General features: G+C 45.3%; 1 protein-coding gene across 1 annotated transcript in view; it reads left to right on the top strand.

The window, feature by feature from the left end:
* LOC122946852 (calpain-1 catalytic subunit-like) overlaps window positions 1-12,576 on the top strand; it is a 62,075-nt gene that overhangs the window by 16,654 nt on the left and 32,845 nt on the right. Inside the window, exons 8-14 of the mRNA XM_044306711.1 lie at window positions 1,377-1,462; window positions 1,549-1,620; window positions 3,435-3,601; window positions 4,816-4,979; window positions 6,565-6,773; window positions 8,065-8,101; window positions 10,245-10,307. Of these exons, the coding sequence (XP_044162646.1) occupies window positions 1,377-1,462; window positions 1,549-1,620; window positions 3,435-3,601; window positions 4,816-4,979; window positions 6,565-6,773; window positions 8,065-8,101; window positions 10,245-10,307 (798 nt within the window). The remainder of the gene's footprint in view (window positions 1-1,376; window positions 1,463-1,548; window positions 1,621-3,434; window positions 3,602-4,815; window positions 4,980-6,564; window positions 6,774-8,064; window positions 8,102-10,244; window positions 10,308-12,576) is intronic.

The raw sequence follows: 12,576 nt of genomic DNA, 5'->3' as shown, positions 1-12,576 counted from the left end.
ATGCTTGCTTCATTCTTCTACAATACCATACACGGCGTGTCACCGTTTAATTGACACTGGCGTCACGAACTGTTTAATAACCTGCCTGTTCCAGCATTCGCCCCGATTTGAAGACGACAGTGGATCCCAGGTTAGTGGTCAAACTGCACTGCAAAGCCCAGCATACACTACTGACCCCCTGGGACACTGCACATGCGGGTGCTTTTTTGGGTTATCAACCCTCTCATTCAGTTTTTGTGCTCTATGTGGGCGCTACTTTTGCCTCGTTCTAGCGATCAGAGGAGGTCTCAGCACTCAGACCCCCAATGATAAAAACCCTTGATATGTGGCTATGACTTATCTTAAGTTTCAGTTTAAGGTAGTGAAAGGAGAAATGTCTGCCGGATGAATGGGCGTTCAGCCTACATCTATCTCATATGCATACCTTTTTTGATCCAAGTTCCTTTGTTCCTGCTTGGTCCTTAAAGCCCATCTGTCAGAAGATCTGTCCCTATGACACTGGCTGACCTGTTACATGTGCGCTTGGCAGCTAAAGACATCTGTGTTCGTCCCATGTTCACATGTGCCCGCATTGCTGAGAAAAATTATGTTTTAATATATTCAAATGAGCCTCTAGGAGCAACGGGGGCGTTGCCATTACACCTAGAGGCTCCGCTCTCTCTGTAACTGTCGAGCCCTCTGCACTTTGATTGACAGGACCAGGCAGTGAAAACGTCATCACACCTGGACCTGTCAATCAAAGTGCAGAGGGTGCAGCAGGTTGCAGAGAGAGCAGAGCCTCTAGGTGTAATGACAACGCCCCCGTTGCTCCTAGAGGCATATATGAAAACATTATTTTTCTCAGCAATGCGGGCACATATGAACATGGGACCAACACAGATGCCTTCAGCTGCCAAGTGCACATGTAACAGGTCAGCCAGTGTCATATGTACAGATCTGCTGACAGATCCCCTTCAAGCAGCGGGGTATTAGACAGAAGTTGTGCACCTAAACGTAATCACCGCATGGTGCTGACCTGTTATTGCCCGAAGCAAGTGACTCTCTTTCCAGCCACTCCATCGATCATCATTTTTCTAATTATAGGCAATTTAAAGCCTTGAATAGGAACAAAACAATTAGAACAAACTACAACAAATGTGTGAACCTAATCAGCTCTCGGGCACAATGGATGACAACTTCTGACTCACGCTTTTCTGTAGTCGCTCGAAATAAGGCTCCTGACTTTTGCCCCGCAGCTCTATTGTAATGAGTGACAATTTGCCTCCTCGGCGCACATTGTTTAGGGCTGTTATGACTAATCAGCGATGACATCAGTCATTCCAGAGTCGTCTCTGTGCAGAGCGTTCACCCGGTTCAGCACCTGTCTTTTCCTGCAGGTTCAGACGTTGCGTGGCTCTGAGTCTCTGCTAAGAATTCGTAACCCCTGGGGACACACCGAGTGGATCGGGCCTTGGAGAGATGGGTAGGAGTTCTTCCCTCATTCAGATGATGAGCTGTCAGGTACAGAGACACGAGATCTCCGTGGACAATATATTTTTGTCTTCTCAGGGGGCCCGAATGGCAGAGTGTAACCGACCCGGAGCAGTCCGAGAATGTGATATTAGAAGATGGAGAATTCTGGTATAAAAAAAAAAGAAAATTATTGCAAAAGTAAAAAAAATAATATCGTCCAAAAAATGAAATGCCCTATACAAGGGGTGGCCAACCAGCGGATCTGCAGCTGTTGCAAAACTACAACTCCCAGCATGCCGAGACTGCCTACAGCTATCAGCCTACAGCAGGGCATGGTGGGAATTGTAGTTTTACAACAGCTCGAGAGCCGCAGGATAACTGGATAACTGTTAGATCAGTGGGGTCTGACAGCTGGGACCCCGCCGATTATGAGAACAAGGGAACCACGTCTCCCATTTGAATGGAGCAATAGTTGAGCATGAGCATTCAAAGTATATAGGACTTATGGAAATAGCTGGCAGTCCCATATAGTTGAATGAAACGGCATTGCACATGCTCAGCCTGTTCATACAGGGGAGCAGGACCCATATTCTTGTCATTCGTTGGGGTCCCGGTGGTGAGACGTCCACTGATCTAACAGTAATCCCCTATCCAGTGGTCACAGGATAAATTGTTCTAACTGGAATATCCCTTTAAGTCTGAACTTTACTCTGAACTGCTTTTTAAAGGTCAAGTATCCTTCCCGAGTGTCTGATGGTCATTTCCATCAAGAAGATCATTGCAGTCAGCAGGGTGCACGCTCCTTCCGGATGAGGAGGATCATGGTTACCCATCATCATCATAAATATCCCCTTTAATATGGGAGCTGCCAATAGGTTTGGTCCAGAGACTTCCCAGCAAATATGATTTTGCCATTGCCTGTTTATCGGCCATCCTTGTGATACATGGACAACTCAAGTCCACCATAGCGGAGGCAGCTCTCTTTTCTGGGTCAAAGCGGGGTCCTTCATCCAGGGGCGTAGCTATAGGGGGTGCAGAGGTAGCAGTCGCTACCGGGCCCAGGAGCCTGAGGGGGCCCAAAGACCCTTGTACCACATAAGACACTGGCATTATAGAAAGTGTATACTGGTCAATTTACACCTCATGCTGGAGGGAGGGGGTGCCCTTTCAATGTTTGCCTCAGGTAGGAGGAAGGCTATGTGCTCCCCTGCCCCTTGCCAACAAGCACTGAGGGACGGGGCCCAAGCTGAGCTCTTACACCAGGGCCCATGAGTTTTTAGCTACGCCCCTGCCTTCATCTGTGACGTAGATCCATATTCATAAGTTGTACTTTTAAAGGACAACCCCTTTAAAAGAGCACCTATTAATAGGGTTAATTTTCCATGGGTTAGAATTAAAAGGTGACAAAGTGTGGCCAAAAGAACCCATGTTCAATTTCAGTTAAAAATGCGAAGTCCACGCCAACGACTGCCACACCCGCCCGCTTATCAGGGACTATACATAAAAAGGCATTTAAATGACCATCACAAATAAGGGAACTTGTTTTAGGCTCCATTCACACATCCGCAATTCCATTCCGCATTTTGCGGAACGGAATTGCGGACCCGCAATTCCGATCCTGAAAAAAATAGAACATGTCTAAAAAGAGAAGTAAAGGGTTAATCAATGGGTTATGCAAAGAAGGGCTTTTTGGTGCACCAATGGGCATAGTTGGCACTGGAACGAGGAGGAGATGAGGTGCACTGAGGGGCTAGTGCCCCCCCCCCCCATCTGTGCACTGAGGCCCTTATTTGCATAAAGAATAAAAATATTTTTGTCCCCTGGAATGACTCAACACAATTTTCACAAGACATGTATTAATCAGCAGGATCAGCGCTACCATGCCCACTTCACTAGGGTTGATCCTGATGACAAGGTCTCTTTAAATGACATGAATATCTGGCATAGATATATCACTATCAGCTATGTATTCCTGTATGCAGGATGGCAGTGGAGGACTTCCAAAAGAATTTCCATCTTCTGGAGATATGTCACTTGGGGCCACAGAGTATTCTGCGTATTGGTGCAGCAGCCAAGCCTTGGGAATACGCCACCTACGAAGGACGCTGGGTGAAAGGACTGTCTGCAGGGGGCAGCCTCACCAGCAGTGGTAAGAACAGAGTGCATGCACTATAGCTTCCTCTTGTTCCTATTGCCCTTCAGTTACAAGGCTGGTAGCCTCGGGGGTGTAAGCCTCAATCCCTTAGAGAGGTCAACTTCTGCTTTTTTTTAGAGTATTCTACACAAAGGTCCAAAATGTAGATCTTGTGATCTGCAGTGTTGTAGGTGCATGCAAGGAGATGGCCATACACCTTCAATAGTTGTCGCTGAGTGTTCGGCTATACCTCCTGACCCCCCCATACACCTTTCATTTCGGCCGAGCGTGCTCTTGTTCTCAGTGGGAAAAGAATATGTCTGGAGGCAGCTTATCTTTCTTCAGAACACGAGATCAGGAATATTGAAATTCAACATGCCTGATCCTTTATTTCTCTGGCTTCCTTCTGCCGAACCTTGTATCCATTAGATAGCTGACATTATTCTGATGTGTTTGGTCAACTTTAGACCACCGCTGATTTCCACAATGAAAGGATCTGACCACTTTTGACTTTCCTTGGAGATCTGTTACTGAAAATCCATTGCAGTATTTCGGGTACCTTCCATGTACATGTTCCATGTTCTCTAAGAAGTAGCATGAATATATGAAAAAACTGCATCTCTCAAAAAGTAATATTTTAAAAGGGTTGTCCACCTTTGAAACTCTTTTGGGCAGTAGACCCTACCAGCCAGACCTGTAGAGGGACACATACTTTTTCATACCTGCTCCCCACCACTTGGTTCTGGCTCCTTTGGTCCACCTCACTCCAGTCCCCGCCAGAATGGATGGGTGTTACATGTGGCGCTGCAGGCAATGACTTGGCATGTGAAGTGGCATGTGACCCAGTGACGTGCCACTTAGAGGACACAGCGCCGCTGCAGCAGCACACATGACCCCTGTCCACTCCGGATGTTGACTGGAGAAACAGCTAAGTATGCTTCCCTCCACAGGTCCTCCAGGGAGGGAGGTGGCTTTCCAAAGTCTTTCAAAGCTTGACAACCCCTTTAAGGCCACATAGAGAAAGCACTAATGGGGCTTTCAAGATCCAGCTGCCAAGTTCCATTTCTTGCAATCCAAATGGACTGCAACGAATCTGCGTCAGAGCACTTACCGACTGTAGATGCTCGAAAGCAAACACCTGTGAACCCTATAAGATGGGTGTAAAAAATGTTACATCCCGAGGGAAGGAATAGGCAAATCCCAAAACTAGGTTTTTCTCTGCTTTACAGATTATTACTGGATGAACCCCCAATTTTCCCTCATTCTGGGGAATAACGATGATGATGACCACCCTGACCCTCAGACATCATGCAGCTTTATTGTATCCGTCATGCAGAAGCATCAGAGGTTACGGAAGACTGGACATATCCGTGTAGCATGTCACATATTTCAGGTAAAGGAATATACTATGTAGTTCACCCGTAACCCAAAGACTCCCAGTATCAGCCAGTTTCATAGGTACAAATCTGCTGACAGATGCCCTTTAAATAATACTGCCATGCAGTACATGCACATAGCACTACTTATTCTGGTAGTTGAAGGCCAAGAAGGTTTACATGCTCAACTCTCAGTTTGCTCCTGGGAATTCTGTCCTTGGGGGGACCCCCTGGGAAAGATGAACCCTGGGCAATTGCCTAGTTGCCTACTAATGGTGCTGTCCATGGCTTTGTAATCATTAAAGGGGTTGTCTGAGATAATGAAAAACGTGCCCAAAGCCGGGGTTTTGCGTGAAAGAAGAACCTATACTCACCCATGTAATCCTGTGTTGCACTGCTCGTCTGGTCCCTATCACCAGGCTTTGTTCACATGACTGTGCAACAACAGCAGTCCGCAAGGGGTCCCTTTAAGATGAGATAAGTGTTTTGTGACGGGATAGAGTCCCTTTAAGAAATGGTGTTGGTACCCAGGTGTAGGAATGGCTGAGTGATATAGTGTGGCCTATAATGTCCCTTAATGTTTTGTGTACGTGTCACTGTGCTCCTACCTGGATACACGCTGGAACCCAAGGCGTTGGCTGTGAAGCAGAAAAATAGGGTGAACAATTGAGGGATTTGAAGAAATATTTGAGTCCAGACCTTGTGATGAAGTTCAATGGCAGCTTTACTTTGCATAAACGTTTCTCCAAACAGTTTACAGACTTTATCTTGGTTCCAGCAGGCTTTAGCATTAACTCTGGCAGGCAAACAATCTCAACTCTGCTACATCGGTTTCTCTTTGGCTCTGCTGTACTAACAGACTTAAATGGAATCTCTGCTTCTGCAGGATGCTGCAACTTCTCTCTGTAGTTTGACTCTGGATTATGCCAGGGAATAGGTTAGAATCCTGGCAGCTCCAACATGGAGTCTCAACCAGAACACACCAGAACTCCCTACCTCCTTCTGGTAGCAAACAGGACTGGCCCACTTCTGACCAAGAAAGGAGGGGAGAATGGAATGGCGAGTTCCATTCTCTCTAAGTGTAGCTCTGCCATAGTTGCTGCCACCTGCTGGTGAACCAGGCACATTACATGAACAATTATATAACATTATTATAAATGCACAGTGTCTAGGGACTTAGAAATAAATTCATAAGATAACATTATATTAGCATTCACAGATAGAAGCAGGGTGTAGGAGTGGTAATGCCACTCGGGGGCGTTACAACTGCAGCATTGAAGTGGCTGTATACCGCACATTACCGCTGCAGCCAGTTACTGGTCTCTGTACTATACGGCACAAGGCCAGTGTGCCTAAGCGTTCAACTTCTTACAAGATGTGCCAAATCTATCATACATTGTGCCCCTGTGATCAGTTTGGCGCATCTTGTGGCGGCCTAGTTTACGCTCTCTGCCTATTAGGCAGCGTTAGTGTAAGTGTCGGCCAATGCGTCAGCCAGACTCATGGACTTTGTCCCTTCAAGCCATGCTGTTCAATAAGCTTAATATTGTAGTCCACAGGATATCCTCTGACATGAAGCTTTGTCTGTGTGTATTTTATCAGGGAGATGACACCCATGTGTATCTATTCCAAGACGCCCTCCGTTCCTCTCAGCCCCTTCTCAGTGCTGGACCGTGTGATAATCACCGGGAAGTTGTCCTCTGCTCCAGCCTGCCACGCGGACGCTACATAATCATCCCATCTTTAGAGAAGGAGTCTGACGAGGGCGAGTTTCTGATTCGGGTCCTAACTGAGAAGGGAAACAGTTCCAGGTAAAAGTGAAAAAGTAATAAGTAACTTAAGGATTTAAAGGGGTTTCCAAGTGTTTAGTACTGAATACCTATTCTAAGGATAGGTTAGTAGTAAATGTTTGGTGGGAATCTGATTCCCAGATTTGATTTTGAGGAGGCCACGGGGCTCCAGTGATGGCCCCTGCCTTCTCGCAGTTTATCAAGCACAGCGCCATCCATTGGCTAGTGGCTGTGCTTGGTATTGAAGCTCAGCTCCTTTCACTTGAATGGTACTGAGCTGTGTCTGGGCCATGTGACCGATGAACGTGATGTCACTGCCCTAGGAAAAGGTTGCAGCACCCACCGGAACGCCGAGGCCATCTTTAAACAGTTGATCAGCGGGGGTGCTGGGAGTCGGACCCCCACCAATCAGATGCTGATGACCTATCCTCAGGATAGGTCATTAGTATCTGATACAGTTGGACAACCCTTTTAATTGAGGATTCCCTAATAATGAACTATCGTCCATTCAAATTGTCTGGGTCCTAAAATGTATTCCTTAGTAGGGAAGTCTGAGTTGTAACCCTTTTACATTAGTGAGGAGTGGCTACAAAGAGGGTCCTTCCTTCAGGAGGACCAACCATATCCATGGCTTACATAGACAGCCCACTGAATTCAACATGCAATGCTTCCTTTCACCTGTGGTGGCACTGCAGAGGAATTAAACTCCTCCTACAGTGCCCACCCACAGTGTACGGCTGATCGGTGATCACATTCTCTATGACCAGGGAGCCTTCCAATAAAAAGGCAATTGTCAAAAATGGAAAAAAAAAAACTTAAAATACCTTAATTAATGACCTTTGAAAAGTTTATTTTTACAGAAATGGACAATTCCTTTAAGGCATTCATTTTGGTGGAAGTCATCTCTGATCAAATCAAACTTTTACAAAAGTCTCTTTTGTCTTTAAGATGATGATGTTGATATGATGAGCTATCAGCGTAGTACTCAAGGGTGTATATACCACAAAGGCAGCCTATGCAGGTGCTATGGGACCCATGATAGAAATAAGCCCAGCTCTAGCCGATAATGCTCCCTCAGTGGTGGAAAGGGGTTAGTGGGTTACAAGCTCTGGGCTCTTCTGCACCTGGATACTGGGATGTGATGGCATGACTATGGGGGTCCCGTTTTGGGTTTTGCTATGGGGCCTCTCTGCTTTATGTACACCATTGGCGGTACTGTACCTTGCAGGAAGAACCTCTATGAACCCTGGTAAAAATACAATGTGTGGAAACCCCGTGATAAATAATGGATTTGATTGCTTTTTAATTTAAGGCCAATGGAGAATCAAGCAAATTGCAGTAATATTCCGGTAAGTTTCTAATACTCATTACTTCATGTATGATGCTGATTTTACACGCTATGTTCTAGTTTACGTCCCTGCTTAGTACAATATGAATTATATTTGGACCTATAGACCTTGGAAGTCGCCTTGGCTCCAGTACAGTTGGGGGCGCCGTTGCACTTGTGTCCACAGAATGCATTTTTTTTAGGGCAGTTTTTCTCATCATAAAAATTAGTGGAATATCTCTAGACCATTCCACCAGTGTCTGATCAATACCGGTCCAAACAATGAGACCTACACAGATCCCTAGAACAAAATGGAGTCCCACACTGGGTCACTACCCCTCCTGTTGGCCCCTATAGTCAGTACATCCATGGGTCCGGCCTTGCACTACTGCCCTGTTTGACAGGGTTCACACTGGTCAGACACTGGCCGACTGAACATTATCAAAATGTCACCAATTGCTATAAGAGAACGCCAGTTCATTTGCCCAACTAGAGCACCTGGACATCATAAAGGGGAGGATGAGGGACCAAGATCTCTATATGCCAAAAAGTACATAGAACTGTTCTATAAGAGCAGTATCTGCCCTGATGGACCTGCTGGGCTAATTCATTACACCTACGACCATTCATCTGGATGGCTGAGATGTAATGCAACAATGGGGGAGGATTAAGGAAAATTTGCACACAAAATCTGGCGTACATGCCTTGCACCACATTTTTAGGTGTTTTAGGCCAGACACACACGAGCGAGTTAAATGCAAGGAACTCTCGGCGTGTGTCCGTGAGTGTGTTCCCGTTCTGGCCTCCACTCCTCTGATGGGATCACATAGCATTATACTGATTTATAATGCTGTGTGACCCTGAGAGTCCTGGAATCTACTGAATTACACTGAACTAATGCTGTCAGTGTAATACAATAAATTCCAGGACTCTCCGGGTCACACAGCATTATGTCAGTGTAATACAGGGTGGGCCATTTATATGGATACACCTTAATAAAATGGGAATGGTTGGTGATATTAACTTCCTGTTTGTGGCACATTAGTATATGTGAGGGGGGAAACTTTTCAAGATGGGTGGTGACCATGGCGGCCATTTTAAGGTCGGCCATTTTGAATCCAACTTTTGTTTTTTCAATAGGAAGAGGGTCATGTGACGCATCAAACTTATTGGGAATTTCACAAGAAAAACAATGGTGTGCTTGGTTTTAACGTAACTTTATTCTTTCATGAGTTATTTACAAGTTTCTGACCACTTATAAAATGTGTTCAATGTGCTGCCCATTGTGTTGGATTGTCAATGCAACCCTCTTCTCCCACTCTTCACACACTGATAGCAACACCGCAGGAGAAATGCTAGCACAGGCTTCCAGTATCCGTAGTTTCAGGTGCTGCACATCTCGTATCTTCACAGCATATGCTGCAGCACCTGAAACTACGGATACTGGAGGTGCGGAAGGCCTTAGACACTTTGCAGGAGGCCTTAGACACTTTTTTCGTCTCATCTAACAAGTTCCGTGGCCTAGCAGAAAGGTGCAAGGCTTAAGACCTGTAAGTGCGTGCAAAACTTTTGCCAAAAAATTAGTAAACCAACTAATGGGTGATAACAGTCTATTGACCAGTCTTACCATCCAGCAGGAGCCACTGTAATAAATCTGGTGCATTTTTAGACTGTCTAAAAATTAGACAGAATTAGTAAATCTGCCCCTTTATCCGCTGGAGTGGAAGTGCGTGACTGGTAGCGGCTTCCCCGGTGGTAACAGCTGATCACTAGAAGTTAGAGAAGCCAACTCAGCCATCTTCTTTTTAAGATGGGCTGTCTTTATGAAACAATCCCATAAATACCCCAAACAGGTCATGATTTGAGGATATCCCATAGCATCAGTGTCATACTAAGGACATCCTGAAAGCATGACATGAGAATTGGAATAGAGAAATACTGCCGTAACGCGAGCAGTTATTAAGCCATTATTGAAACCCGTTCAAGTATTACGCTGGCGACACTGCAAGATATGCTAATATTTCATAACGAAAGTCAACAAAGATCAATCAATGCATCTCCCATTATAATCCATGGGGATTACGGCAATGCCATCCTGACTATCCTGTTCTGTATTGACAAACGCCTGCCTACTGGGTACACAGCTCCATGTTGTTCTGTTACAGGCGCTTTCTGCATTCCCCACAGAGGACCAGTGTTTGAGCCGATTTCTACAGTTTGCAAATGAGGTACGATATCTATTACACTAAATACACAGGGATGGGGACAGAAATGAAAATAATGTAATAGTAATGAGATAACTATAAGAACAGGCCTTGAATAAAAAAAATCTTAATTTAAATAAGCCCAAAATTCTGAGCATATCTATCTATCTCTCTCTCTATCTCATATCTATCTATCTATCTATCTATCTATCTCATATCTATCTATCTATCTATCTATCTATCTCATATCTATCTATCTATCTCATATCTATCTATCTATCTATCTATCTATCTCATATCTATCTATCTATCTATCTATCTCATATCTATCTATCTCATATCTATCTATCTATCGCTCAAAATCCCATGTAATACACTTAGGGGTGAATTTATTCAAGGCGTTGTCCCATAAATAATAGTCTACAATTTTCAAACCAGCCCCTGGATCTGAATACTTTTGTAATTCCATGTAATTAAAGGGCTTCTGTCGACCCCCAAAAGTAATTTTTCTTTTTTGGGCTAATTTAAATCCTTATACTGCGATTTTTCAATATATAGTGCTCTTACCCTTTTCTGTTGGCTAGTTTCTTCAAAAACCGCACTTTTATAATATGTAAATTACCTCTCTACCAGCAAGTAGGGCTGTTACCTGCCGGTAGCCGTCGCATCCTCCTTTCAATCCTCCTGCTGATTGACAGGGCCAGCGAGTGCTCTCCTCCTCCGGCTGGCCCTGTCTGCATTCTAAATCTCGCGCCTGCGCCGTACCGGCCTTCAGTCGGCGCAGGCGCACTGAGAGGAGGACGCTCGCTCGGCCGCTCCTTCCTCAGTGCGCCTGCGCCGATGACGTCGCATCTACACCCGGCGCAGGCGCACTGAGGAAGGAGCGGCCGAGCGAGCGTCCTCCTCTCAGTGCGCCTGCACCGACTGTAGACCAGGTACGGCGCAGGCGCGAGATTTAGAGCGCAGACAGGGCCAGCCAAAGGACGAGAGCGATCGCTGGCCCTGTCAATCAACAGGAGGAGGGGGCGTTTTTTTGAAAGGAGGATGCGGCGGCTACCAGCAAGTAACCGCTCTACTTGCTGGTAGCGAGGTAATGAACATATTATAAAAGTGTGGTTTTTTAAGAAACTAGCCAACAGAAAAGGGTAAGAGCACTATATATTGAAAAATCGCAGTATAAGGCTTTTAATTAGCCCAAAAAAGAAAAATTACTTTTGGGGGGTGACAGAAGCCCTTTAAAAATATTGTATAGCCACTGAGTTATTCACTGAAATGTATCTGTAGAGCGCCACCTGCCGTTTGTTCTTTTTCTAATTTTTCTGTCCTGCTCACTGAGGTGGACGCACATGCTCAGTTCCATCCTTCAACTGCCACTAGCTGCAGCAGAGAGGACGCGCCTTCTGAGAAAAGACACTGCCCCTAAGCTGCCAGCTTGAAATAAATTTAGTAGAGCAATTGGAGCAATTTAGATTCATGTGAGGTACAGGGCTGGTTCTAGCTTTGTTACAAAGAGGCTGTCATGTACTAGATGATGTATAATTTTCATTTTTTACATTAATCATGGGATAACCCTCTTACCTTACCGATTCCGCAATCTGGGCTATGCTCATGTGACCTCCTGACTCTGGCGTACAAGCTCTTCCGCTGACATGTCAACCACGCCTGCTCCCATGCCTTCCTGTTCACTTGCATTATGTATATGCAGCTCAACAGAAGGACACAGGGGCAGATCCGGTCCAAACATCAGCGGAAGAGCCCGAAGCCAGAGTCGGGCGGTCACATGAGCATAGCTCAGATAGCGGAATTGGAGGCGTGACAGTATAATAAATAGCAGCAAATCGATCTTCCTTCACAAGTTGTCTGAAAGCTAGAATTTAGTCAAAGCCCTGGATAACCCTTTTAATAAATTGGCACCAGATATGTGCTATAATTGAAATTATTTAGATTATAGTAAATCTGTTGGGTCATGGGAGGCCACAACCCATTACGCTAAGCCCCACTCAGCCACCACTAGAGGGAGCTTAGGAACTTACTGTATACTGTTGGTGCATTGAAATGAATTAGAACACTGTATGCAGTAAGCTCCCCCTAGTGGTGCCTGAAGGGAATCAGAGTTTTACATTTTATGTGTCTAGAAAGCGAATTTAGGACACTCTGGACACATTGTTATAATCAGGATTACGAACTAATTCCATACTGTGATTTCCATATACCCTAATAATGTATACCTACAGTGGTTGTCTTGTTAAGCCAACATCTTTAAAGGGAACCTGTCACCAAAAAATCACTTATT

The sequence above is a fragment of the Bufo gargarizans genome, chromosome 9, assembly GCF_014858855.1.
Source record: "Bufo gargarizans isolate SCDJY-AF-19 chromosome 9, ASM1485885v1, whole genome shotgun sequence".
NCBI classification, from domain to species: domain Eukaryota; kingdom Metazoa; phylum Chordata; class Amphibia; order Anura; family Bufonidae; genus Bufo; species Bufo gargarizans.
This window is presented reverse-complemented; position numbering and strand designations above follow the sequence as displayed.